The sequence below is a fragment of the Anabrus simplex genome, chromosome 7 (genome assembly GCF_040414725.1).
Source record: "Anabrus simplex isolate iqAnaSimp1 chromosome 7, ASM4041472v1, whole genome shotgun sequence".
Lineage (NCBI taxonomy): Eukaryota > Metazoa > Arthropoda > Insecta > Orthoptera > Tettigoniidae > Anabrus > Anabrus simplex.
The window spans coordinates 118888562-118914046 of record NC_090271.1 but is presented as its reverse complement, the minus strand read 5'-3'; the positions used below and the strand labels follow the sequence as shown (position 1 = coordinate 118914046).

Here is a 25485-nt window from a genome sequence, read left to right as displayed (position 1 = left end):
GCTAAGAATGCCAGGCCGTCGTCAACGGAGGCATTTCCAGCAGACAGACGACTTTACGAGGGGTATGGTGATCGGGCTGAGAAGGGCAGGTTGGTCGCTTCGTCAAATCGCAGCCGATACCCATAGGGATGTGTCCACGGTGCAGCGCCTGTGGCGAAGATGGTTGGCGCAGGGACATGTGGCACGTGCGAGGGGTCCAGGCGCAGCCCGAGTGACGTCAGCACGCGAGGATCGGCGCATCCGCCGCCAAGCGGTGGCAGCCCCGCACGCCACGTCAACCGCCATTCTTCAGCATGTGCAAGACACCCTGGCTGTTCCAATATCGACCAGAACAATTTCCCGTCGATTGGTTGAAGGAGGCCTGCACTCCCGGCGTCCGCTCAGAAGACTACCATTGACTCCACAGCATAGACGTGCACGCCTGGCATGGTGCCGGGCTAGAGCGACTTGGATGAGGGAATGGCGGAACGTCGTGTTCTCCGATGAGTCACGCTTCTGTTCTGTCAGTGATAGTCACCGCAGACGAGTGTGGCGTCGGCGTGGAGAAAGGTCAAATCCGGCAGTAACTGTGGAGCGCCCTACCGCTAGACAACGCGGCATCATGGTTTGGGGCGCTATTGCGTATGATTCCACGTCACCTCTAGTGCGTATTCAAGGCACGTTAAATGCCCACCGCTACGTACAGCATGTGCTGCGGCCGGTGGCACTCCCGTGCCTTCAGGGGCTGCCCAATGCTCTGTTTCAGCAGGATAATGCCCGCCCACACACTGCTCGAATCTCCCAACAGGCTCTACGAGGTGTACAGATGCTTCCGTGGCCAGCGTACTCTCCGGATCTCTCACCAATCGAACACGTGTGGGATCTCATTGGACGCCGTTTGCAAACTCTGTCCCAGCCTCGTACGGACGACCAACTGTGGCAAATGGTTGACAGAGAATGGAGAACCATCCCTCAGGACACCATCTGCACTCTTATTGACTCTGTACCTCGACGTGCTTCTGCGTGCATCGCCGCTCGCGGTGGTCCTACATCCTACTGAGTCGATGCCGTGCGCATTGTGTAACCTGCATATCGGTTTGAAATAAACATCAATTATTCGTCCGTGCCGTCTCTGTTTTTTTCCCCAACTTTGATCCCTTTCTAACCACTCCTTCTTGGTGTTGCATTTGCTCTGTCAGTCAGTGTATATTATCTGCGATAAACTACAGTTCTCTGTACAACAAACTGTCCATCTTTTTCATATTTTTAATTTATGCATCTTCTAGCTAATCTTCTCTCTACTTTTAGGACTTTGTCCATTATGTTTCTCTGAGTGACTTTGAAAAGAGTTTCGCTTCCGTGTATGTCAGCTCTAGTTGAACCACTGTCTTGTAATGTTTTAATTTTGTTTCGATCGATAGACATTTTTTATTTTATGTAGACCATGTTAATTTTTGAGCTTTTATCATTGTATTAGTTTTTTCTTGCCATGCAGGTTTCTCGTCCAAGTTGTATGTTATAATTTCTCCTATGCATTTACATTGTTTCTATATTTTTACTTTCCTCTTATTTACTGTTATGTGGTTTATTACTAGTGGATCTGTTACTATTATCGCAAGTCTTTTCAAGTGATATCAGGAGTCCTATTTTTTGTGCTATATTTTGTAAACTTAATTGATTTCTGGCTCCTTAGCTAGTAACCATAATTGGTATTTTACGAAATTAATATGTGTATTATGTTATTCGCCCACATACTACAAGTATGGTTTCTAATCTAAAATCCGTAAGAGACTTCTACTTGGCCTCTTTTCACTTTTGTTTACTTTAATGTAAATTAAAGATAAATACTTCTACATTCCGAATCACTGCGTTTTTCGATTAAAGAGTTTTCAGTATTCGGACGAAGCTTTCTGTGGGCTTCACAAAGCAGTTTCAAGACACACCAATCAGTTCCAATAACTGATATCAGATGGCATTACGGAAATTAATTCTGTCGCTGACAAAAAATGGCACTAGTACGGTTACAGTCTTATACGTGGCGAAATATTTTAGTGAAGATACGAGGGTTGATTCGTAAGTCATGGCAACTTTTTTTTTCTCGCAAACAGGAGACAACACAACAAATCTAAGATATGCATTTGGAAATATAAGGCATGTACTTATGCATCGTGCCTGAAGACAAATTCTGACTTCATGAGATTCTCGTAGGAAAGTGACAGAACACAGGCCATTGGTAAACATTGTTTTATTATGGTATAGACAGCAAATACACAAGACTACGTACAAAGGGCAGGTCTCCACTGGTTACAGACCTTCGAAATAATCACCCAAGGTTTCCACTGTGCGTTGCCAGCGGTGGGGCAGGCGCTGAATACCATTCGCTGCATGTGTATCGTTAACGTGTGACACCTCTCTCCGAAATGCTGTTACGATGTCCTCTTTGTGAAAAAACCATTGTCCACGTAATGGCATGCACACGTAATGCTTCCCGCGTACATTCTGCCGCGGAGAACTGCTATTTTAGTGTACGATCATTGCTCCTGCTTGTTGACTTCCATTTTGTGACGCTCTCACTCACACTCTGAACTTGGGGGCATGCTTAGACCCACACTGTTGTTTATATACACCATCTAGTGGCATCATACGCAAGTACATATCGTACGTTTCCAAATGTATATCGTAGATTTTCCGTGTTGTCTTCTGTTCGCGATAAAAATAATAGTTGCCATGACTTATGACTCGACCTACGTATAAAACATTAGACACTGGGACAATTTATTCTTTCCGGCAGACTTCCGAAAACATTTGCGTGTTTCGTCCACGGCTGCTTCAGTGTTGCTGCGTAGAGATATTTGCAGTGCTGATCTCTGACTTTTCCTAGCTATGAGTTTGCAACTCTGCCGTCGTTTAACATTTCTTACAGTCTGTAACGGTCGTAGTGCATTGTATTCATTATAAATTGTTCTCCGAGTGATTTGGCCGCGCGGTTGGGATCGAGTAACTGTGAGTTTGCATTCGGGAGATGGTGGGTTCATATCCCATCGTCGACAGCCCTTTATGCAGAATCTTACTTCGCTTTAATAATTCATTCTTGAAAATCTTTGACACCCTTCGGGTCGCTTTAGAGGATTTACAGGCTGCAATTCTTTTGTCAGTTCTTTGATTTGGAAGAAAAAGTGGCATCTGAAGTAATAGAAAATAAGTTGTGGAATAATATCCTACCCATGTTCACAACTGCACCCTAGTCCACTGGTAACTAGGCACTTTTGAAATATGTCCGCCCCCCCCCCCCCCCCCCCCACCCAGCATGATTAGTCTGGTACACTGAAACTCCAAACTACCGTTTTCTCTACAGAAGAAGGTAATGTCAAAAGTTTCTTAGTCTTGTTAATGCCGAAAATGTATTTTCTCTTGGTTCTTTTGAACTATCTTGAAGTGACTTGAATAGCTCCACAGAATATCGTCGCATAATCCATTTCATCTACTGTACTTTACAGGAGAAGGTAAAAGCTATATTGCTCAAAATGTTTCACAAGTATGCATTATAAATAACTTTAAATTGTTTTATTGATACTTCTTTCATAATGCATGAGGCCAACCAATTAAATTTTCTAAGTGAATATACCTATAATACGCTTCAAAATTATAAGTACGTTGCATATCTTTGAAAAAACTAAAAAGTCGGTGCTGCTGCATTGCATGTTTTACATTTCAGAATATAAGGTGAATATTCTTTCTACAATGACGTGAGGAACTGAAATTATAACTAGTCTGTTTCACCTTGAAGTCGCATGAAATGGACCAGTGTTCCTAGACATTCAAATTGCGATCAAATTCCCTGTACTGTGGTTCTAGAAAGTCACTCATGGCTATCAGGTCAGCCTTCTCTTCCTTACTGATTGGAAGACTGTCTCTATATACAGGACGGAGTTATTCAACTGGAACGATGTGATGTGGTTCGTACATGTTCCCTTTTCCTCTTTGGCGCTTAGTAGTACCGGTACTGAACATACTCCAGTGTTCTAGTATGTTATGCCCTCTCCTCGACTGAATAATAGTAAGGATTATGTGAAGATACCTGTAACCATAGTGCCGAGCTGATTTTACAATTCGGGTCTTTCTGCACATTTTGTTCAAGAATACAAAAATCCAGAAAATGTTCCCTATCCATCTCCTTCACCACAAATGGATTGCTTGGACGAGCAGTCTCAATAATACTTTTCCATTGCTGAGAAATATATATTGGACAGACTCGCTTTCTTTTTCTTGACCAGTGAAAAATTTCTGTCGCACGACAGAAAACTATGACCACTACACAGGAGTTTTTTATTAACTTCTGTAAAAATCTTAAATCCTATGAAGTACTGCAGTATCACTACCATTCGCTAGTTATTTTTCAGGCCTACACAGCGGTCGGACCACAATATAAGTTTCCTTCCCTGACCTACTGTAGCAGTTAAAGGTTGATAATGTTCGCGTACATACCCAAATAAGCACGAAGATATTTCCGTTGAACCCCTTTTTGCAACACTTTCATACCAGCTGTTCATCGTACAAGCTCCTGAGGCATTACAGTTTGCAAAATTGTAAGATGATTATTGACGCTGGTAGAAGCTGTTGGAGGGAGTCACTGTAGGACAATACAGAACCTGTTGCAGGTCGACGCAGAGTACAATTACTGAAGGATTTTCCTTAGCGACAGCAATGTCTTGATATAATGCTTCGTATGCTTTCTCTGCTCTCCTGTGATGCAACTCAGTTTGTACACTCACACGGAGTTGTTCGTCGTCATTTTCTGCAGATAACTGGATATACAGTTCATCACAAGTATAATAATAATATGATCGTGGCACACCGAATCTTAGTTAAATCTTTATTAAAGATTTCACGGTAATAATTAAGCTTTACTGTGGAATTGGGATGCTGATCTCAGTACATTGCATGCATTCTAGCGACGCTTTAGTCGGGATGCAAACAGTCTTTGGAACTGGAATGGCGGCTATAATGAGTAGGCTGTCTCGGGAAAGAGTTTATATATTCACGGATACTCTCTCGTAACCCATCACTTAATTTTCGTGGTCTGTTACTCTGAGTAATCCGTCATCGATTTCCGTCATCGATTTCCGTCATCGAAATCAGTCACACCATTCTTTATTTTACTTGTAGCATCTGCATGCGACGACGTGAAATTCGAAAAAAACACACAATGTGTTTTGACACGCCAAATATCGTGTACCTTTCACAACAACGTAGTACCGAAATGAACAAGTCTTCCTGGAGATATCCCCTGCAACGCGGCGACGCACATGGTCAATGATCATATTTTCGGCGAGATCCTTGCTTTGAGCATTATAGTTCATCTTATAAAGCTCCGTAAAATCATGGCGTCGCCCGTCGGGAGTAACCTTCTGGCACTCATTTTGTATGAAAGAACGGGTACGTTCCTAAAACAATCAATTACGTGTTACATTAATGATGACGTAGGATATGGCATATAGTATTGATTTTCCTCATGGAAAACGTTTTTATACTTACTTCATTTGGAGGCTTCAGTCGTGGTTTTATAAGATTTCACCTTGCTATATATGCATTTCCGCTGTTCCTCAGTGTATTGTTTTTCACATCCTTCCACTCATTTATATTTAGCGACCTTCTTTTTCCTTTTTTTATGACATTTATGGACCCTCCAGACACATAAATGCTACTTGTGAATGCCATATTGTCAATTATATGCAACGTTTTTCTAGGGACCGCCAACTTAGCGGCTTCATAATTCTTTGTACAGTAAACATTTAGACTTTCTACCACCGCAACACCATCGGGTATGGAATATGCAACGTCTTCCAACATTAACTCCATTTCAACAAAATGGGTTATGCAACTTTATTCTGAAGCGATTCAATTAATGCATGCGTCACAGTTAGTTAAAGTTTTAGCGTGGCAGACTATGTAACTACAGAAGTAATGAAGGACACTCATTTTCAGGTGGTTAAACAAGGGTTGTTCTAATTCCCAGCCGAGTGATGGGGACTCTTCAAAGGTAAGTTTTTCACGGTTTTCATGTTCAGCTTAATTTCTAATTTCACAATAATGTCTGTATTGCTACTTCTTTTTGCATTGTTTTCATCTGATTTCCAAATGAGGTTAGGGGTACATCTATATCAGGTTGGCAGTTATCTCATTTAGGCAGTGCATTTTAGTGGGACGTAAACAGACTGTAGCATGTGGAGATGAAAAAACTCCACCGAAGAGGGATGGTCATCACAACTTATTGATCTGAAAACACCAAAGTGTCGCTCCAAGTTGTTGGTAAATTTGGAATTGTGTACATACGAGAAACCACGTTTTTATAGGTACTCTCTAAATTCTATCGTGCATTGTAGTGTTCGTAGAGATTCAAGTGTTCTATCAAAGGCGTCCTTCATATTTTCATTCATGTTACACCAATTATTTAACTTTTCACAAACAGCAAACTGAGCCTCACTGGGTGTCCGAGCATTGGTAGCATCAGCAAGGCCATTTATGCCTCTAGTGGAGATTTCTCTAAAGTTGAGACCGGCAACCGATCCTCAGCGAGCAGCAAAGAAAACGGCTTACATTTGATCTCCTGGCCCGTCGCTTGCCCAGCAGGGGCTAATTTATGACAGTAGTGGACTTTAAAACGGAAGTTCTCATTCTGTCGCCAATGCACCTCCTATTACGATAGACGTCAGTCTCTTTTTTCAGTTCAGACAATCGCACCTGCTTTGTTCGCTGTTTGGAAGTTTTGTAATATTTGCTTCATTAATTAATATTTTTGCAATGTATTACTTCTCACTTAGCTTCATGCAATAATGTGGAGACTGCAAAATATGATAATCATTGTCTAGACAACGATCACTTGCCTTTTGAACAACAAGCGCCCCTTGTGTCCAGAGGAAAGAAACCGACTGACAACCCTCATTATCACTAGGGCGGGCCACGTTTGGGATCAGAAGTTGCCGTCTGGGGTTACGTTCACCGTTCCAACTATAACTTCTCTCCCTTCAGATCCAGCGGTACAGTTTTCTCTGAAAAACACTATGACATTTACCATACTTCTGCTTAGCAGCTGAAATGCTAAGCGGGCATTCATCTTCTGAAAAGTGGTGGGACTGGTGTGGGAAGAGGTGAGTTTAGGGCATATTCTCAAACCTGGAGAACCCACACCGCTATCATTTTCATACGCAAGCTTGTAGTACGTGAATCTGATGGTATGGAAATCATTTCTGATGCATTTCAATCGATGTAGTACGTCACAAAATACCCAGAGTGTTCTTGAAAGATGTACAGGATTTGGAAAACCAACTGCAAAGTTGTTTGTTTTACCACTAATTCCTTAGTCAAGATTTATTAGACCGACTTCCATCGTACACAAATCCAACTATTTTAATCCTAGCACTTCCTAACAGAATAATTACGTGTATAAGAAATTTAGAGAGTATATCGCTAGGGGTAGAATTTATGCTTACATACAGCGCGATAGGTTGAGCCCAGTTTTTCAGAAGTGTAACAAACTTGAACACGAGGCCATGGTTTGAAAATTTCCCTTGGCATTCTTCAGATGTGAGAGGGTCAAAATCTACATATCCATCAGTTTTCAAAACGTACCGTTGAATCGTATTTCCTCTTTCAATTTAACCTCATCGAATATCAGGATACCTAACCTATTGTTGTCATTGTCATCATCATGTCAATTGTGTTTAGTTATGACATTCATTGAATGCATGTTAATGGCATAAGTGCATTTAAGGCTTTTCAACAAGTTGCGGAGATTAGATGGTGATGGTAAAGCATCCCTTACCACCATGTTCATGTCGTATGTAGTGTTTATATCCTTTCAGAGCCTTTTTTTTTTGACAGAAGAGCTTCTAATAATAGTTCACTATTATAATGTATTATGATATTTTTCAACGTATTTTATAAATAATGGCATACACTACTATTACCTTGTGTTTCCTGCCGAGTCTGTCGGTGCTAACGTGTGCTTTGAAGGATTGGGTCTTCTGAAATTACGTAGCAAGCTCATCAGTCTTCCTATGTTTCATTCTTGAATGTATCATCCAAAATGCTGACTTTTCTTTTAAGAAATTTAGTTTTCCTTGTTAAGAAAACAATAGTGTGATTTTAATTGATTTTAGCTGATTTATCACGCGAGTCCTATAATGATAGAGAGCAAACATATGGCGAATTCGGAGGGAGATTCTTTTCATTAATCAGTGTATCACTTTAAATAAATATTTTTCTGAAATACCCTTTTACATGAAGATTTTTTTTTACCAAAATTTTCCGTGACATATGCTTTGGAAGTTTGGGGAATATGTGTGGCACAGCCGAAGGGTCCAACTTCCACCTCGGTCTTGGCACTTCTACTACCTCACCGTTAATAGTGGAATGGTCATGATTATGAAATTGTTCATTTGCAAAATGTAGGTCACTATAAAACGTTTGTTGCTTAACGGAAAATTTTTGCGTACCCTGACTTTTAGCCTGGAACATCACAGTGCGAAGGCATTTTCACACGCTTATTTTAACCGCGTATTCCACACTACAAGTCCTGTACGGGCGATAGTATACTTTAAAAAACCCGTATTACGAAAACATTAAAGGAATGTCGCGCATGTAATAAAGCGATCAATAATTAACTGCCGTATCAAATGCTATGAATAATGGGCCAAGTTTCGATTGGTAGCGAACGGAACACTGCAGGTGGCAGAGAACATTCAAGCCCTGGACTACAGAACGTGATCGAGACAGAGTCGTCACACTCGTTATTCTATTTGTTATGGTGCGATGTTAAACCACTAGTAAATATATAAAATGCTCATTCCCCTTCCTTGTGATTATTTCGCCAATATTACATTGTCCTTAATGGCGACAGAAAAGTAAATATAGTATTTATCACGCATGGCTGTACACTAAAAAGCAAATATCGCCGCCCGATTCTCTTTTTGTTTAATGGCTCATCACTGTTGCCAACTAGACTAGATACATATTAACATCACGAGAGATAACCATCAACAAACTAACCTCAATGTATCAATAATGGGGATTCCCTGATCAAACAAGATATTCATAATTAAGCCGATTCTCAAGCTCAATGAGGAATTAAGGAAATACACACTCTCTTTCACCCTCACTTAATTTAACTTAATGTTATATATTTCTGCCCTTATTTTGGTATACGCATTGCTATAACCGTATAATTCGGTGTTTGCCTGGTGTAAATAATTCAGCTCCCTTCTTGAAATTTGCCATTACTTGTCGGACTTACGTCAAACCACGCTGTAATAATACACATACGCAAATATATTACATGCACATATGCCTTAAGTCAATAAGAACACACATAAGCTAAGGCTGCAAACCTTGCATCCTGGAGATAGTGGATTCTAATCGCACCGTCGGCAGCCCTGAAGATGGTTTTCCGTGCTTTCCCATTTTCACACCAGGCAAATGCTGGGGCTGTACCTTAATTAAGGCCACGGCCGCTTCCTTCCAACTCCTATAACAAAAATCTGCAAACCGTACCAAAGTCGTGAGAAGACAAGGTTAGGTTGACAACGACATTTCCTTCCATTACAAATTAACTATCTTTATAGAGGAGGTCATGTTGCTTTCCTTTCTGGAGGAATTCTTGCAGATTTTTCTTGCTTTTCATACATCCTAATTGCATTCTGTACACACAAACTGTACGAAAAAAAGGACCGTATTATTAAAATGCTGCGTTCGTCATTTAATACCAACTACATCATTAAATGCATTAGAGCTATTCGTACATGCCACAATTATACTTAATTGGTATTACCCAAAAAGGTTTATAATCCTACAGAAAAAGAAAATATGCTTTAGTTGTACCCACAAATGTAACTCTAGTGATTTTGTCAATGCGGTAGTGACAATACGTACATCTCGTAAGTCAAGATAAAAACCATGTCAACGTGCACGATTGAACTGTAAGACGTCGTATCTGTAAGCAGGGTCCCTAAACTGTACGGTTAGCGACACTGAATCTAACCCAACAGGTAGAAAATAACTATAAATCACTACCTTCAGTATTAACAGGGGAGAGAGAGTAAGGTTGTATCCTTATATTGCAGGGAGTATACCGTGTTTTATTTTAAATTATTTGTCGTCCTGTTCATTACGATTTTATAATCATAGAACGCCTGATTATCCCAATAGTCGCTGATGGCAACGTGGGGTTCCTCGCTGAGTACGATGGAAAAATCAATCATAGACGGTAAACTGATTAATAATAATAATAATAATAATAATAATAATAATAATAATAATAATAATAATAATAATAATAATAATAATAATCTACGCCTCTGTGGTGTAGTGGTTAGTGTGATTACCTGCCACTCCCGGAGGCCCGGGTTCGATTCCCGGCTCTGCCACGAATTTTAAAAGTGGTACGAGGGCTGGAACGGGGTCCACTCAGCCTCGGGAGGTCAATTAAGTAGAGGTGCGTTTGATTCCCTGGAAGTAGTTTTCCGTGGTTTCCCACTTCTCCAGGCAAATGCCGGGATGGTACCTAACTTAAGGCCACGGCAGCTTCCTTGTCTATCCCTTCCAATCTTCCCATCCCCCACAAGGCCCCTGTTCAGCATAGCAGGTGAGGCCGCTTGGCATAGGTACTGGTCATCCTCCCCAGTTGTATACCCGACCTAGAGTCTGAAGCTCCAGGACACTGCCCTTGAGGCGGTAGAGGTGGGATCCCTCGCTGAGTCCGCGGAAAATAACACACCCTGGAGGGCACACAGAATAATAATAATAATAATAATAATAATAATAATAATAATAATAATAATAATAATAATAATAATAATAATAATAATAATAATAATAGAAGTCTTCCTCAAGGTGAATTCTCGAATAAAAATATCCCAAAGGCCAGATATTCAGGCTTTATCCAGGTGACTTGTGACTACTGAACGTTAGAGAAATGACAAACGAGCACGTGGCTCACTGGGCAGTGCTCGAGTCTTGTAATAAGAGCATCACTGGTTCAATTTCCGCTGCCTGCATGGTTGTCTCTTCCTCTTTCCCCGTTGATATGTTTCATTATACGTATAGCCGAGGTAATAACATGTATAATGGTTCAAAAGTTGGGCTCAAAAACGAAACATGTCTGGTATGAATTTGAAAATATTTGTAATTGGCATATCAAAGCGAAATTAAACTTTTCATTTCCTCCCCAAATTTTTCCAAACTGTTCCTAATATTCTTACATAGAATTAGGCAGAATGAAACATAAAAAGCACAAGAAAGAGAAAGAAACACATGCACCCAGCTCGAATTGAAACGTCGATCCCTCGATGTCTAGACTCCGACGCTATCGAATGAGCTACGCGCCCGCTTGCCACTTCCTTGACGTTTAGTAGACATAAGGCACTTGACATTTTTCAAACCCGATTCTCTGTAGAATGCCTGGATATCTAGCCCAATGGCTTTAGGACGTTCATATTTGAGGGGACATTTTCACGTACTACAGTAGAAGTAAGTATGGAATATAATCCGTGAGCTGTCTACCTAAATAACTGCAACATGACCTCGATAATGTTGTGAGATGGACAGCAGGCAATGATATGTTGATAAACAGGGTTAAAAGTCAGATTGTGAGTTTCACAAATAGGAAAAGCCCTCTCAGTTTTAATTACTGCGTTGATGGGGTGAAAGTTCCTTTTGGGGATTATTGTAAGTATCTAGGTGTTAATATAAGGGAAGATCTTCATTGGGGTAATCACATACATGGGATTGTAAATAAAGTGTACAGATCTCTGCACATGGTTATGAGGGTGTTTAGGGGTTGTAGTAAGGATGTAAAGGAGAGGGCATATAAGTCTCTGGTCAGACCCCAACTAGAGTATGGTTACAGTGTATGGGACCCTCACCAGGATTACGTGATTCAAGAACTGGAAACAATCCAACGAAAAGCAGCTCGATTTGTTCTGGGCGAATTCCAACAAAAGAGTAGCGTTACAAAAATGTTGCAAAGTTTGGGTTTGGAATAATTGGGAGAAAGAAGACGAGCTGTTCGACTAAGTGGTATGTTCCGAGCTGTCGGCAGAGAGATGGCGTGGAATGGCATTAGTAGACGAATTTGAGTGGCGTCTTTAAAAGTAGGAAAGATCACAATATGAAGATAAAGTTGGAATTCAAGAGGACAAATTAGCGCACATATTCATTTATAGGAAGGGGAGTTAGGGATTGAAATAACTTACCAAGGGAGATGTTCAATAAATTTCCAATTTCTTTGAAATCATTTAAGAAAAGACTAGGAAAAAAAACAGATAGGGAATCTGCCAGCTGGGCGACTGCCCTAAATGCAGATCAGTATTGATTGATTGTAAAGGTACCCTTGTTAGTAAATCTGCACACATGAACAAGTAAGTCAGAAGTATGTGGTCCCTGTCTCCTACATAAGTAGGCATCACTAATAGTAAGTGCCGGTATATGTAATTATATTAATAACTATTCAACAGGTATTGAGGAGCAGAAGTAAGACACTTATCGGTGTACTGAAAATCCTATTCTTTTCTTCTTTCTTCGCGAATGGGAAAAGTTACACTTAAGCACTACGCAGGTATTCATTATTATGTCACTATGTAATCTGCTGAAAAATTATTTACCAAGCTCGATAACTGCAGTCGCTTAAGTGCGGCCAGTATCCAGTATTCGGGAGATAGTAGGTTCGAACCCCACTGTCGGCAGCCCTGAAAATGGTTTTCCGTGGTTTCCCATTTTCACACCAGGCAAATGCTGGGGCTGTACATTAATTAAGGCCACGGCTGCTTCCTTCCCACTCCTGGCCCTTTCCTTCCCCATCGTCGCCATAAGACATATCTGTGACGGTGCGACGTAAAGCAACTAGCAAAATAAATAAATAAATAAATAAATAAATAAATAAATAAATAAATAAATAAATAAATTAATTAATTAATTAATATTCGAAATGTGCTTAAAACAACAGAAACCAAAGCTTCAGCACAGTAACTTACCGGTATGTATCTGTAGTGACATAAATGGCGGCGGGCGCAAGCTTCCGGCTTCACTAGCACCAATACTACGAGATAGAGTTCTGCCTATCTATTTACTATACATGGTGTATCAAAACTATACTGACAAACAAAACCAGGGATGCCCTTCGTATTATGTTAAGAACGATAGTGAGATGGGATTGGTGGAGACAATGTTTCTTTTCGAGAAAATGAAGTTACTTTGTTACCTCAGGGCACGCGTTTCAAATTGACATACTCGCCGTATTTGCTATGCCAGAGCACAAGCTGCTGCCATGCTTCATGGAAGAGAAGGGGAGGGAGTGAAAGTTAATGTTAATAATGTTACTTTTTACTTCCCACTAATTACTTTTACGGTTTCCGAAGACGCCGAGGTGCCGGAATTTAGACCCGCAGGACTTATTTTACGTGCCATTGAAACTACTGACACGAGGCTCACGTATTTTATCACCTTCAAATGCCACCGGACTGAGCCAGGATCGAACCTGCCAAGTTGGGATCAGAAGGACAGCGCCTCAACCGTCTGAGTCACTCAGCCCAGCGGGAGGGAGAGTGGAGTGTATGATGGAGACAGGGATAATGCCCCGCGCGTATGCATAAGTTTCCTCGTTCGACTCGCACAGGATTGTTCTTGTCTCTTGCGGGCAATATCCACAGTTTGTTTATCAAACAGCCCTAACTGCACACACAGTACAAGAACATAATGTAATTAAGACACACTTGTCAGTCAAGTAATGCACGATATCATTTCTTCTCTCGTCTATTGGTCGCAGTAATGTATTTAACATGTTTGAAGATGCAACGCTACCGCCCCACTATTGTGTATTTCTTCACTCAACATTGTGAATGGAATGAAATACTGAACGAAGGAAACGATACGGCCCGCCTCTGTGGTGTAGTGGTTAGTGTGATTAGCTGCAACCCCGGAGGCCCGGGTTCGATCCCCGGATCTGCCACGAAATTGAAAAAATGTTACAAGGGCTGTAACGGGGTCCACTCATCCTCGGGAGGTCAACTGAGTAGAGGTGTCTTTGATTCCCACCTCAGCCATCCTGGAAGTGGTTTTCCGTGGTTTCCCACTTCTCCTCCAGGCAAATGCCGGGATGGTACCTAACTTCTACTTTTTTTGCTATTGACTTTATGTCGCACCGACACAGATACGTCTTATGATGACGATGGGATAGGAAAGACCTAGGAGTTGGAAGGAAGTGGACGTGCCCTTAATTAAGGTACAGCCCAAGCATTTGCCTGGTGTGGAAATGGGAAACCAGGGAAAACCATCTTCAGGGCTGCCGACAGTGGGATTCGAAACCACTATCTCTCGGATGGTACCTAACTTAAGGCCACGGCCGCTTCCTTCCCTCTTCCTTGTCTATCCCTTCCAATCTACCCATCCCCGCACAAGGCCCCTGTTCAGCATAGCAGGTGAGACCACCTCGGCGCCTCCCCAGTTGTATCCCCGACCCAGAGTCTGAATCTCCAGCACACTGCACTTGAGGCAGTAGAGGTGGGACCCCTCGCTGAGTCCGAGGGAAAAACCGACCATGGAGGTTAAATATATAGAGAAGAATAAGAATAAGAAGAAGGAAACTATACGCCCAATGGTTTGATTAAAATAGATGTTCAATATGCCCTTCCTCCTACTTCGATACACAATCCATAACGGTGTAGTAGTGACCTTTGGACACTTCAGGATGTGTGGTGTGTCGCAAACGACCTGGAAAGCTGTCTGTATTCTTGGTACAAGGACATCTTCTCTTTCTACGGGGTTCGCACAGTAGTAAATGTGTGCATAACAAACTGTACACTGCCTACTGCGGCTGGGAAGCGACTATGCGAAACAAACGGGAAACTTGTGCATTCGCACCGAGCATTACCACTGTCTCACACTTCCCCTCCCTTCCCTCTCTCCTCTGACGCACAGCAACAGCCAGTGGCTGGCTCTCTGGCATAGTAAATACGGCAATTTAAATCACGCGCCCGGAAGTAACGACGTGACGTCATTTTCTCGAAAACAAAAGTTTTCTCCGCCAATCCGATTGCATCATTTTTTGTCACTGTACTTCTGATACACCCTGTATGACTGCGACTCAGACTAACTTTGATAGACACTTCGAAATCCCAAACATCCGAATAATAATGGAGCCCTCTTTTGAATAAATAGGACATGTTACTGTTGTAATAGTCCAGTCCCCATCCCACTATGCGTTCTAAGGACGTGACGAATTTTCTTTTTTGGGCAATGTATAAAGCACTATCTTCAGTAGTAATGGAAGGGAAGTAGTAACAATAACACTGCGTTAGGTTTACGTACCTGCCACCATATTGCGGAAGGACTCGAGCTCCTGGCGAGCTGTCTCCGGGGTCTCATTGAGTTCGTCAGCTGCTCGCTGCTGCCACTCCGGTGCCAGCTGTTCCGTCGGAGAAGGTTTACTGGGCGAACTTAACAGAGAAGTCTCCGCTGGCTTCTGGCCCGCCATGGTACCCAGGACGAGGGGGTCTGCCTGGTGGGCTGACAAGCCCAGACCAGGAAACATATTATCGGCAGGCATGACTAAACTGCTCTAAAATGAAAATAAGAAACAGAGCATGTTAGTGTCGTAGATTTCGTTCACTTATTCTTTTTATGTACAACAGAAATATATTTATCCTTGCAATGTTAGGCAAGTAGGAGTGCCCAATCTCACCAAAGTTAAAATTAACGAGTTTATGTTCTTATACCGGGTGGGCAAAGTCAAACTGGCCCGGAAATAGGACTGACGCAGGACTGACTCTCGTTAATGAACATCACAGAAGATGCTGGAAATGGCCTCATCTGAAGAAATGGAAAGCTGAGGATCCAAGAGTCCTGACTCCACTTCACTTAGAAACCACCGACAGAACTCAACACGCGAAGGTTCGTCTGGACGCTTTAACGCATGCACAACAGTAAATTTGCAAGGATACAGATGCAGGTCCTTTTTGACAATGTTTCGACACGACAATCTTTTAATTCCCACTTTTCACAGACAAACGGCGTTGAGATTTCGTCGCACTTCGTTCCAAGCTTTCCTTCACTCGAGCGAAGCTTTCTGGTGTTCAAACTCTTTTTTATTTTTATAGTTATGGTTTTTATTCGATTCACAGCCCGTTTCACGCCATTTTGCCACCATGTTTTGCATTGTAGACTTTGCTGATGGTTTTTTCAAAACACGTCCAGTCTTAAACTCTTGCACAAACCGCTCCGCAGAGGTTTTCCACAAATCGTGATTCGCATAAGACTCGACAATGAACATGCACTGTTTTATCGTGAGCACCATTTTGTGTTGCATTCAACTGGTCATTAAACACGTCTGCTCCTCTCACGCACTCGCTCGTAATAGCACAGTGACATACTCGGGAGATGCGGGGATGCGCATGCGAAAACATGTGACAGCAACCGATTGGTGCATCGAAATCACGGTTTCCAGCATTTCCTGTGATGGGCAGTTCTCCTGTTCATTAACAAGGATGAATTGCGCGTCAGACTTATAAATATTTTTCAGGGACACCCGGTATATCTAAAACTTGTCCAGATGAGTGAAACTTTTAGATCTATCTTTTGGCATCTGTTATATCTTTACTGAACCTCCACGGTCTTGCTTAAGATTAGTGATTTCCTTTTACGAAAAGCATTTTTAAGGGGAACTATTTATATTCCTTTCAGACTCGAGGGTACAATTTTTTACAGAAAGCTATATGAATTCTATATTTCTTATACCGAAAATGCATGACAAATCACAGAAAATCCATGGAGTACTTTTTTTTTTTGCTATTGGCTTTACGTCGCACCGACACAGGTAGGTCTTATGGCGACGATGGGACAGGAAAGGGCTAGGACTGGGAAGGAAGCGGCCGTGGCCTTAATTAAGGTACAGCCCCAGCATTTGCCTGGTGTGAAAATGGGAAACCACGGAAAACCATCTTCAGGGCTGCCGACAGTGGGATTCGAACCTACTATCTCCCGAATACTGGATACTGGCCGCACTTAAGCGACTGCAGCTATCGAGCTCGGTGGAGTACTTTTTAACACACTTACGACCTCCACGTTGACTGCGTCATAAATGTTACATTTACTCATTTCCTTTGCTTCTGTATAGATTCATATTTATGGCAATTACATTTTAACACTTTAACAATTAAATGGCATGTCGTTTCCCCTTTGGAAAACTAGCGAAAATGACAAGCCAGTCGATCTGCTGTTTTACAGTTAAGATCTACATTTTATTGTTTATATTAGATGTACCCTCTGGCAAAGTGGGGATTAGGGAAAGGAGTTGAATACATGATATATTGCTTATCTAGGGCCCGGATTTATATGCACTAAAAACCTGAAAATATGCATGCAAATATGCACTAAAAATTTACAATATATGCACGGAAAATAAGGAAATATGCTCTTAAAAACATGCAATTTTATTCACTTACCTATTTACAGGTATCATTTAATGCAAAAAGAAGCATCACAATAGGTAACTAGTAGTCTTTCAATGTTTTCTGGAGACAAACTATGTCTGTTGTCCGTCAAAATGAGTTTATAGGCTGAAAATGATCGTTCTACATCAACGGACGTAATTGGACAGTACTTATACGTGGGCACCAACGTTTCGGAGCATACATCTGGCAAGGATACCCTAGTTCCACTAAAGTATTGACTAATTAACTTAATCTTCTTCAGTCCTAGGTTCGAATTCAACACCTTTTCTAACTTGCATTTAATCTTCTCTCCAATTTCGCCTGGAGCGTAATTCAACGAAGATGCAGCTTTTTCAACGAGATCAAGTGATTCATGGAGGGGAGTACCAGAAGATTCTAAGCTCTCAATGGCTTTTGGAAGTTCAGAAAAATGTGCATGAATGAAATTCACATCTTGATAAACAGTAGCGGTTTCAAACACACCTTTTGCATCACGGACACACGCAATATGTTCATCTTCAAGTTTTTTAACCACTTCTTTCACTTAAAATCTTACTGATAAAATGATACTGCAGATAACCATGTCCCCCACCTAGTCAGGACAGGTTCAGGTGGCAAAGGAATTTCAGGTAGACAATCTTTGTAGAGGTGGACACGAGCTGGTGCTTTCAGAAACAGTTTCTTCCCACATCCAATTAAATTGTTAACAGCTGGAAACTGTGCGCGTATTTCTTCTGCAATGCGGTGTAATCCGTGCGCTAAACAGGTTACGTGTATGAGTTTTGGATAAAATACTTGGAGGGCCTTTGCTGCTTTCAACATATACGAAGCTGCATTTGTGAGCAGTACAAGCACTTTACAACAATTAGTCTCAATTTCAGATGGCCACAATAGTCGCAGAGAATCATTTACAAATCTTGCTATTGTGCTATGGTTGGTTTTCTCTAGTACTTTACAAGCAAGAAGATGTGGCTTACCGGGTTCGTCTGGATGTAATCTACCAACCACGAAATTTGCTATGTAACGGCCACACAAATCCGTTGTCTCATCCACCGATATCCAGACACAGTTCCTTCCGATATCAGAACGGATCAATTCCAGGGTAGATTCATATAGCGGAGGTAGGTAATTTTTCCTAAGAGTTGATTCATCTGGTATTTTTTGATTTACGCAATATTTCTCGAGAAATGATCGCAGAACTGGATTGTTTAATTTATTCCATGGAATGTTGCTGCATACGAAAGCCCTACAAAGATCATTTGAAAATGTATTAAGACTACAGGACTTGGGCTTTACCTGTGTAAGAAGTAGTTGTTGTGGTGTGCTGTTCTTCTCCTCCTTTGCTTTAATATGTGCAGTTGTTTTTGAATGTTGTTCAAGCTGAAATTTATTTTCACATTTCACTTCCTTTGAACAAACTTGACAGTACACGATGACACCATCTGTTGAATAGTCCCTATTACCCGACACCCACTGATTTAGTAAATCTCTTCTGCTGCTCTTTTCCTGAGGCATTTTTGAAAAACTAACACTTTTAGAAATGAGATGCAGGGCATTAAAATGGAACGTAACTAGTGAACTGAAGATACTTCTGTCCTGACCAAGGAATTCAGTGAAGTCCAGCCTGTCTACCCACACCTAAGCTATCTGTTGCCATTGTCAGTTGTGAAAGTAAAGTGCCGTTACACAGACAGTCGAAAATACCAACTAGCGAGGGATGCACATAAAATAGGCAACTAGCTAGTGATGTACAAAACAGATTTATTTTAGTAGTTCTTGTAATTATCCTTAAATTCAGACATTATATACCGGAATATGCTGTTACGTCTAGAATATGCACTAACCCTCAAAATATGTCAAAATATGCAATTGCATATGCGCATATGCATTTTTAAAAAATCCGGGCCCTACGTTTATATCCTTATGTTTAAGGAAGGCATACAATTTTATGTCCGCCTGTGTGGTGTAGTGGTTAGCGTGATTAGCTGCCACCCTCGGAGGCCCGGGTTCGATTCCCGGCTCTGCCACGAAATTTTTTGAAAAGTGGTACGAGGGCTGGAACGGGGTCCACTCAGCCTCGGGAGGTCAACTGAGTAGAGGTGGGTTCGATTCCCACCTCAGCCATCCTGGAAGTGGTTTTCCGTGGTTTCCCACTTCTCCTCCATGCGAATGCCGGGATGGTACCTAACTTAAGGCCACGGCCGCTTCCTTCCCTCTTCCTTGCCTATCCCTTCCAATCTTCCCATCCCTCCACAAGGCCCCTGTTCAGCATAGCAGGTGAGGCCGCCTGGGCGAGGTACTGGTCATACTCCCCAGTTGTATCCCCCGACCAAGAGTCTGAAGCTCCAGGACACTGCCCTTGGCGGTAGAGGTGGGATCCCTCGCTAAGTCCGAGGGAAAAACCGAACCTGGAGGGTAAACAGATGATGATGATGATGATGATGATGATGATACAATTTTATTTCACTGCATTAAATTTTATAATTTAGTTTACATTTTTAAAAGGCTCAAATTCACTCTAATTATGCAGTTTTTTCAGTTAAATGATATAAACTGCGTACCGGTACTTCATGTACTGTACATTCCTGCAGGTTGCTTTACGTCACACCGACGCAGATAGGTCTTATGGCGACGATGGGACAGGAAAGGGCTAGGAGTGGGAAGAAAGTGGCCATTGCCTTAATTAAGGTACAGCCCCAGCATTTCCTTAGTGTGAAAATGGGAAACCACAGAAAACCAACTTCACGGCTACCGACTGTGGGGTTCGAACCCACTATCTCCCGAATACTGTACATTTCTGAGACCTTGAAATAAAATGCGTCTAATTCAGATGATGGGTATGTTTCTTGATAACATTTTGGTTCTGTGGCTCATTTTCATTCTTATAAAGAACTGAAAAATGTTATAATATTATTCGCTTAGTAGATTGTGGAATATTTCGTTGAAAATGGCAAATGATAAAAATTAGGTTTGAAGAAATTCATTGTGAATATTCATCCAAAGAAAATCTGTATAACAAACAAAGTAAGCTGTCGTATTTAGGCGTATTCTGACAAGGCTATTAACATAACACAACATAAGAAATGAGGCTCTCTCAGTAATTCGTGGAAACCACAGCCTGCTTTATCGATTGGGTTTGAAAATGCCGAAGTTTCCATAGAATAATTTCAAATAGGGATAGATACTAATCAATCAATTAATAATCTTCAAAGTCACTCCAATTTATTAAAAATCAGATTATTTTGTAGCATGATTATCTAAATATGTAGAACTAATACCAACTGTAATTGTCGCTCATTTATGTTTCATCTCACCTTAACACTCCATTTCTTAAAACAGCTATTACAAAGTTTGAAAATAATTTTTAAAACATTTAAAAAAGAGGATGAAGGCGAACTGAATTCAATACACTCATGTTTATGAAAACTGCAACACCATCAAGAAACGTAGAATTATGTATGAAGGGGCTGCCTGGCCGAGGCGGTAAAGGCGTGCTCGGTTCGCCCGGAAGGACGTGGGTTCGAATCCCCGTCAGGAAGTCGTAATATTTAAGAAACGAGATTTACACTTCCGGAGGTGCATATGGCACTCAGCCTACACCAAAAATGAGTACCAGGTTAATTCCTGGGGGCAAAGGCGGCCGGGGGTAGAGCTAACCACTCTACCCCATCACGTGCCGAGGTTAACAATGGTGGAAGCCTTTACCTTCCACTCCTCCATGGGCCTTCATGGCCTGTACGGAGGTGACTTTGATTTGCTAGAATTATGTATGAACATTGTAGTCAAGGTAAAGCAGAGTATGACAAGCAAGTGATTAGAATTGTATAGTGGTTTTGCATGGACTGTCTTGGTAGACTACAAATATAGGGCTGTTGAGGAGTCAAGTAATTAGTGTGTCAGAGTCAACAGGCTGTAAAGAGTTAAGTTATATTTTGTCGCGCTAAAATGATGCAGTATAAACAAACAACAGGGTTTGAACGAGGACGAATGATCGGCCTGCGTGAAGTGTATTTTCAGACGCAATATTGCTGCCCGCGTTGGACGTGATGCTACAACAGTGATGCGAGTGTGGAAGGTGATGGTGGTGGTGATTGTTGTTTTAACGGAACTGCAACTAGGCAACCATCCTTTATTAACACTAATCAAAGGGGAAAAATGGAAGGGGTCTGACACTTCGAAAAATGAAGATATCGGCCAAAGAAAGGCTAGGTCCACGAAGGGCGTGAAAATGAAAGACTCCCTAGGCCTCGAGTGCTCTAACACCATTGGGGCCGGAGAAGAACAAGAGTTGATCAAGGTAGGTCGGATAGGAGAGATGAAAGTGAGGAGCGTGGCAAAAGTAAGTGAAAGCAATGGCAGGACGCAGCTAATGGCCCCGTGATTGCCAACCCAAGCTCCCAAGTTAAGAGCTCCTGGGGCCACTTTTAATCGCCTCTTACGAGTGTTATAGGAGATACCGTGGATGTTATTCTACCGCCCCCACCAACAGGGGGACGCAAGCGTGGAAACAGTGGACTGAAGACAACCGGACGCATCGAAAATCCAGCAGTGGATCACGAACTGTGACGATACCACAGTATGGAAGGCATTTCGTCAACATTGCAGTGACGGATCGTACAGCTTCACTACAAGTATTACCATAACGTGCAGCTCTTCTACTTCCACTGCCCGATGACGTCTACTTTGGAGAGGACTGTTTGCACGCACTCCTTCGCGGTGAAGTCCCTTGACCATGGACCATGGACGTCACAGGTTACACGTACGATGTCGTGCAGGTTGACAACTCGCATGTTTTCGGACGAGTCCTGCTTTAACTTGGAGTACAATGATAGCCGTGTATGCATTAAACGATTTTGTAGTGAGCGGTGTTATCCAGTATGCACACTGTCCAGCGTGATACAGGTGTTATGGCGTTAGGCACCTATGAGTATCGTTCACGATCTCGGCTGCTACGTAAACTAGCAACCCGTACATCAGGGAAATAGTAGGTGCAGAAGTCATATTATTCCTTCAGCGCACTCCTGACACTATATTGCTACAAGACAACGACCGGAAACATTTCATCAGGAATGTTCAAGCTTTCTTTGAAGAGCAGTATATATGGATTCTGTGCTCTGCTGGTTTGCCAGACGGTCGGCAGATGCAGAGTGGGTCTCGGCTGGTCTGTGGTCCGACAGCTCTGCACTCCGACCGGCCAACCGAACAGAGGACGGATGGCCACGACTCTACCGTGGCTCTACGCCTCTGTATTTGGGAGACGGATATCTCCTTCACCGTAACAAATCTCCCTGGCCTGAGGGACGGCCTTACCATCTAGGAAATGGTTTAATAGTATTATTATTATTATTATTATTATTAGCAGTAGTAGTAGTAGTAGTAGTAGTAGTAGTAGTAGTAGTAGTAGTAGTAGTAGTAGTAGTAGTAGTTTGTCAGACATGACGCTTATTTTTCATGTATGAGGTGTGGTCCATGGAGAACTAACCTGTCAAAGTCCTCCGGTAGCCAGCATCAGTGAAGTGTGGACTCGCATAAAAGCAACCAATTTCCCAGGGAAACAACCAAGGCCTCTTTGATTCAAGGCCACAGCGTATAATTTAGTAGATTTCATTGTGGCTCGAAGAAGTTTCACAAAATACTGATATTTTCATGTGTATTAGTCTGAAACTTTAATCGTGCATATCACTATTAGTACTGGTACTATGAAGAATACTTTTGAATTTGTTCTCATGACTTCTTTATGGTGTTGTAATTTTCAAAAACACAAGTGTGTTACAAATTGGATATATACAGATTTCTTATTTCTGAGTACCAATTCATTTTTATCACCTTCCCATGTTCGTATGAGGTCGGTACAGGAGAAATGTAGGACTTGACGCCTAAGGCTGGATAGCTTTTCTGCCACGACACACTGACTCAAGTGAAAATTCCACCCGAAGTCACCAGGAATTTAACCTGGGACACTTAGGTTGAAATGGCTAAATCAATGCACCAGCCCGCCCTCTAGGTAATAATAATAATAATAATAATAATAATAATAATAATAATAATAATAATAATAATAATAATAATATCGAACTCGTTGGTGCGTTCAGTTAGTTCGTCAGAACCCAAGATAGTGGATTCAGTACCGACTGAAATGGATGGGAAGTGGTGGTAATTAAGCTAATTTTTTGTTTTATGTCGCACTGACTCAGAGAAGTTTTTGGGATAGTACTGGAAAGAAGCGACCGTAGTCCATCATTTGCCTGGTGTGAAAATGGGGAACCACGGAAAACCATCTTCAGGGCTGCCGACAGTGCGGTTCGAACCCACTGTCTACCAAATGCAAGCTAACAGTTACGCTCCTCGAACTGCGTAGCCAACTCGCTCAGTAATTATTATTTTATGGAAAAGTACAGGTACATACAAAAGAACATTATCAGAATTTTGTGGAATTATTCAAAATATGTCAATAAGGAAAGAAAGACTCCCAAATAGAGAACTAAGGGATGTGGTGTGGTGGCTAATGGGGATATATAAAAATAAGGGTTTCAGAGAGAACTATAATGAAAACCATTGTTTATTCTGTGGAGGAATAATGAAAGAGGCTCACCTATTGAGAGTATGTAGGGGAACTGATGCACTGAGAACTAAATATTTTAGTGATGAATATAAATTAAAAGTAGAAAGAGAGAAGGAATTTTATACAATAGCTAAATTGTTAAATAAAGAATGGATCACTCCAGGAAGAACAGCAGAGTTTTTTGTATTGTAAGAAGTATGTGGCAGAAGGAAATGAAAAGAGATTAGCACTAACTAAAAGTATGTTACTGTTAAACAAATACTTGCGTCAAAAATAGTAAATGTAAGATACATGGTGACATTTAAGCAAGCATTGGAATAGTATGTTACACCTGAAAAGGCTCTTTAAATGCCTGTGAAGGCGCTTTCGTGTCTTGCCTGAAAAGTTTTTAGATAATATGTAGTATCTGTTGAAAGGTGGGTATTTACAATTATTTAAATTACTTCTGCTGTGAAGTAGTACGTACGTACGTGTTATTCTGCCCGAAGGCAGGTCCAAACCTCCGCAGAGGTGTTCCTGAGCCGGAGTTTACGTGCGGTAGGGTGGCCAGTTCCTTTCCGCTCCTCCATTCCCTTACCCCTCACCAACAGCGCGTGGCAACCCATCCAACTCCTGACCACGCCCAATGTTGCTTAACTTCGGAGATCTCACGGGATCCGGTATTTCAACACGGCTACGGCCGTTGGCGCTGTGTAGTAGAAGTGTGTGTTTTGTTGTTAGTTTGCTGCGAGGTGAGTAGTTACATTGTATGTTTAATCATCATCATCATCATCTGTTTACCCTCCAGGTTCGGCTTTTCCCTCGGACACAGCGAGGGATCCCACCTCTACCGCCTCAAGGGCAGTGTCCTGGAGCTTCAGACTCTTGGTCGGGGATACAACTGGGGAGAATACCAGTACCTCGCCCAGGCGGCCTCACCTGCTATGCTGAACAGGGGCCTTGTGGAGGGATGGGAAGATTGGAAGGGATAGGCAAGGAAGAGGGAAGGAAGCCGTGGCCTTATGTTAGGTACCATCCCGGCATTCGCCTGGTGGAGAAGTGGGAAACCACGGAAAACCACTTCCAGGATGGCTGAGGTGGGAATCGAACCCACCTCTACTCAGTTGACCTCCCGAGGCTGAGTGGACCCCGTTCCAGCCCTCATACCACTTTTCAAATTTCGTGGCAGAGCCGGGAATCGAACCCGGGCCTCCGGGGGTGGCAGCTAATCACGCTAACCACTACACCACAGAGAAGGACTGTATGTTTAATAATTATCATTTTTGCTTTAAGTTTAAGATACATGTTGTCTTAGACAATATAGCATTGTTAACGTCTAGGACGTAACAAATTATATTTAGTAAATTTAAACAAATATAAGAGGAAAATGTAAAATGTAAGGCATGTATCAAAATTGAACAAATTGCAATAAAAGACTGCTCTCTCCCTTAATTCCGGAACTAGGGGATGGGCGTACTCCTATTAATT

The 25485-nt window shown here is 41.9% G+C and overlaps 1 protein-coding gene across 1 annotated transcript in view; it reads right to left on the bottom strand.

The window, feature by feature from the left end:
* The window catches only part of LOC136877737 (clavesin-2-like), a 51995-nt gene extending 29805 nt beyond the window's left edge, over positions 1-22190 (bottom strand). The window contains exons 1-2 of the mRNA XM_068228729.1: positions 22095-22190; positions 15337-15586 (exon numbers count right to left, since the gene is read on the bottom strand). Coding sequence (XP_068084830.1) covers positions 15337-15586; positions 22095-22190 — 346 coding nt within the window. The remainder of the gene's footprint in view (positions 1-15336; positions 15587-22094) is intronic.
* Positions 22191-25485: the final 3295 nt, after the last annotated feature.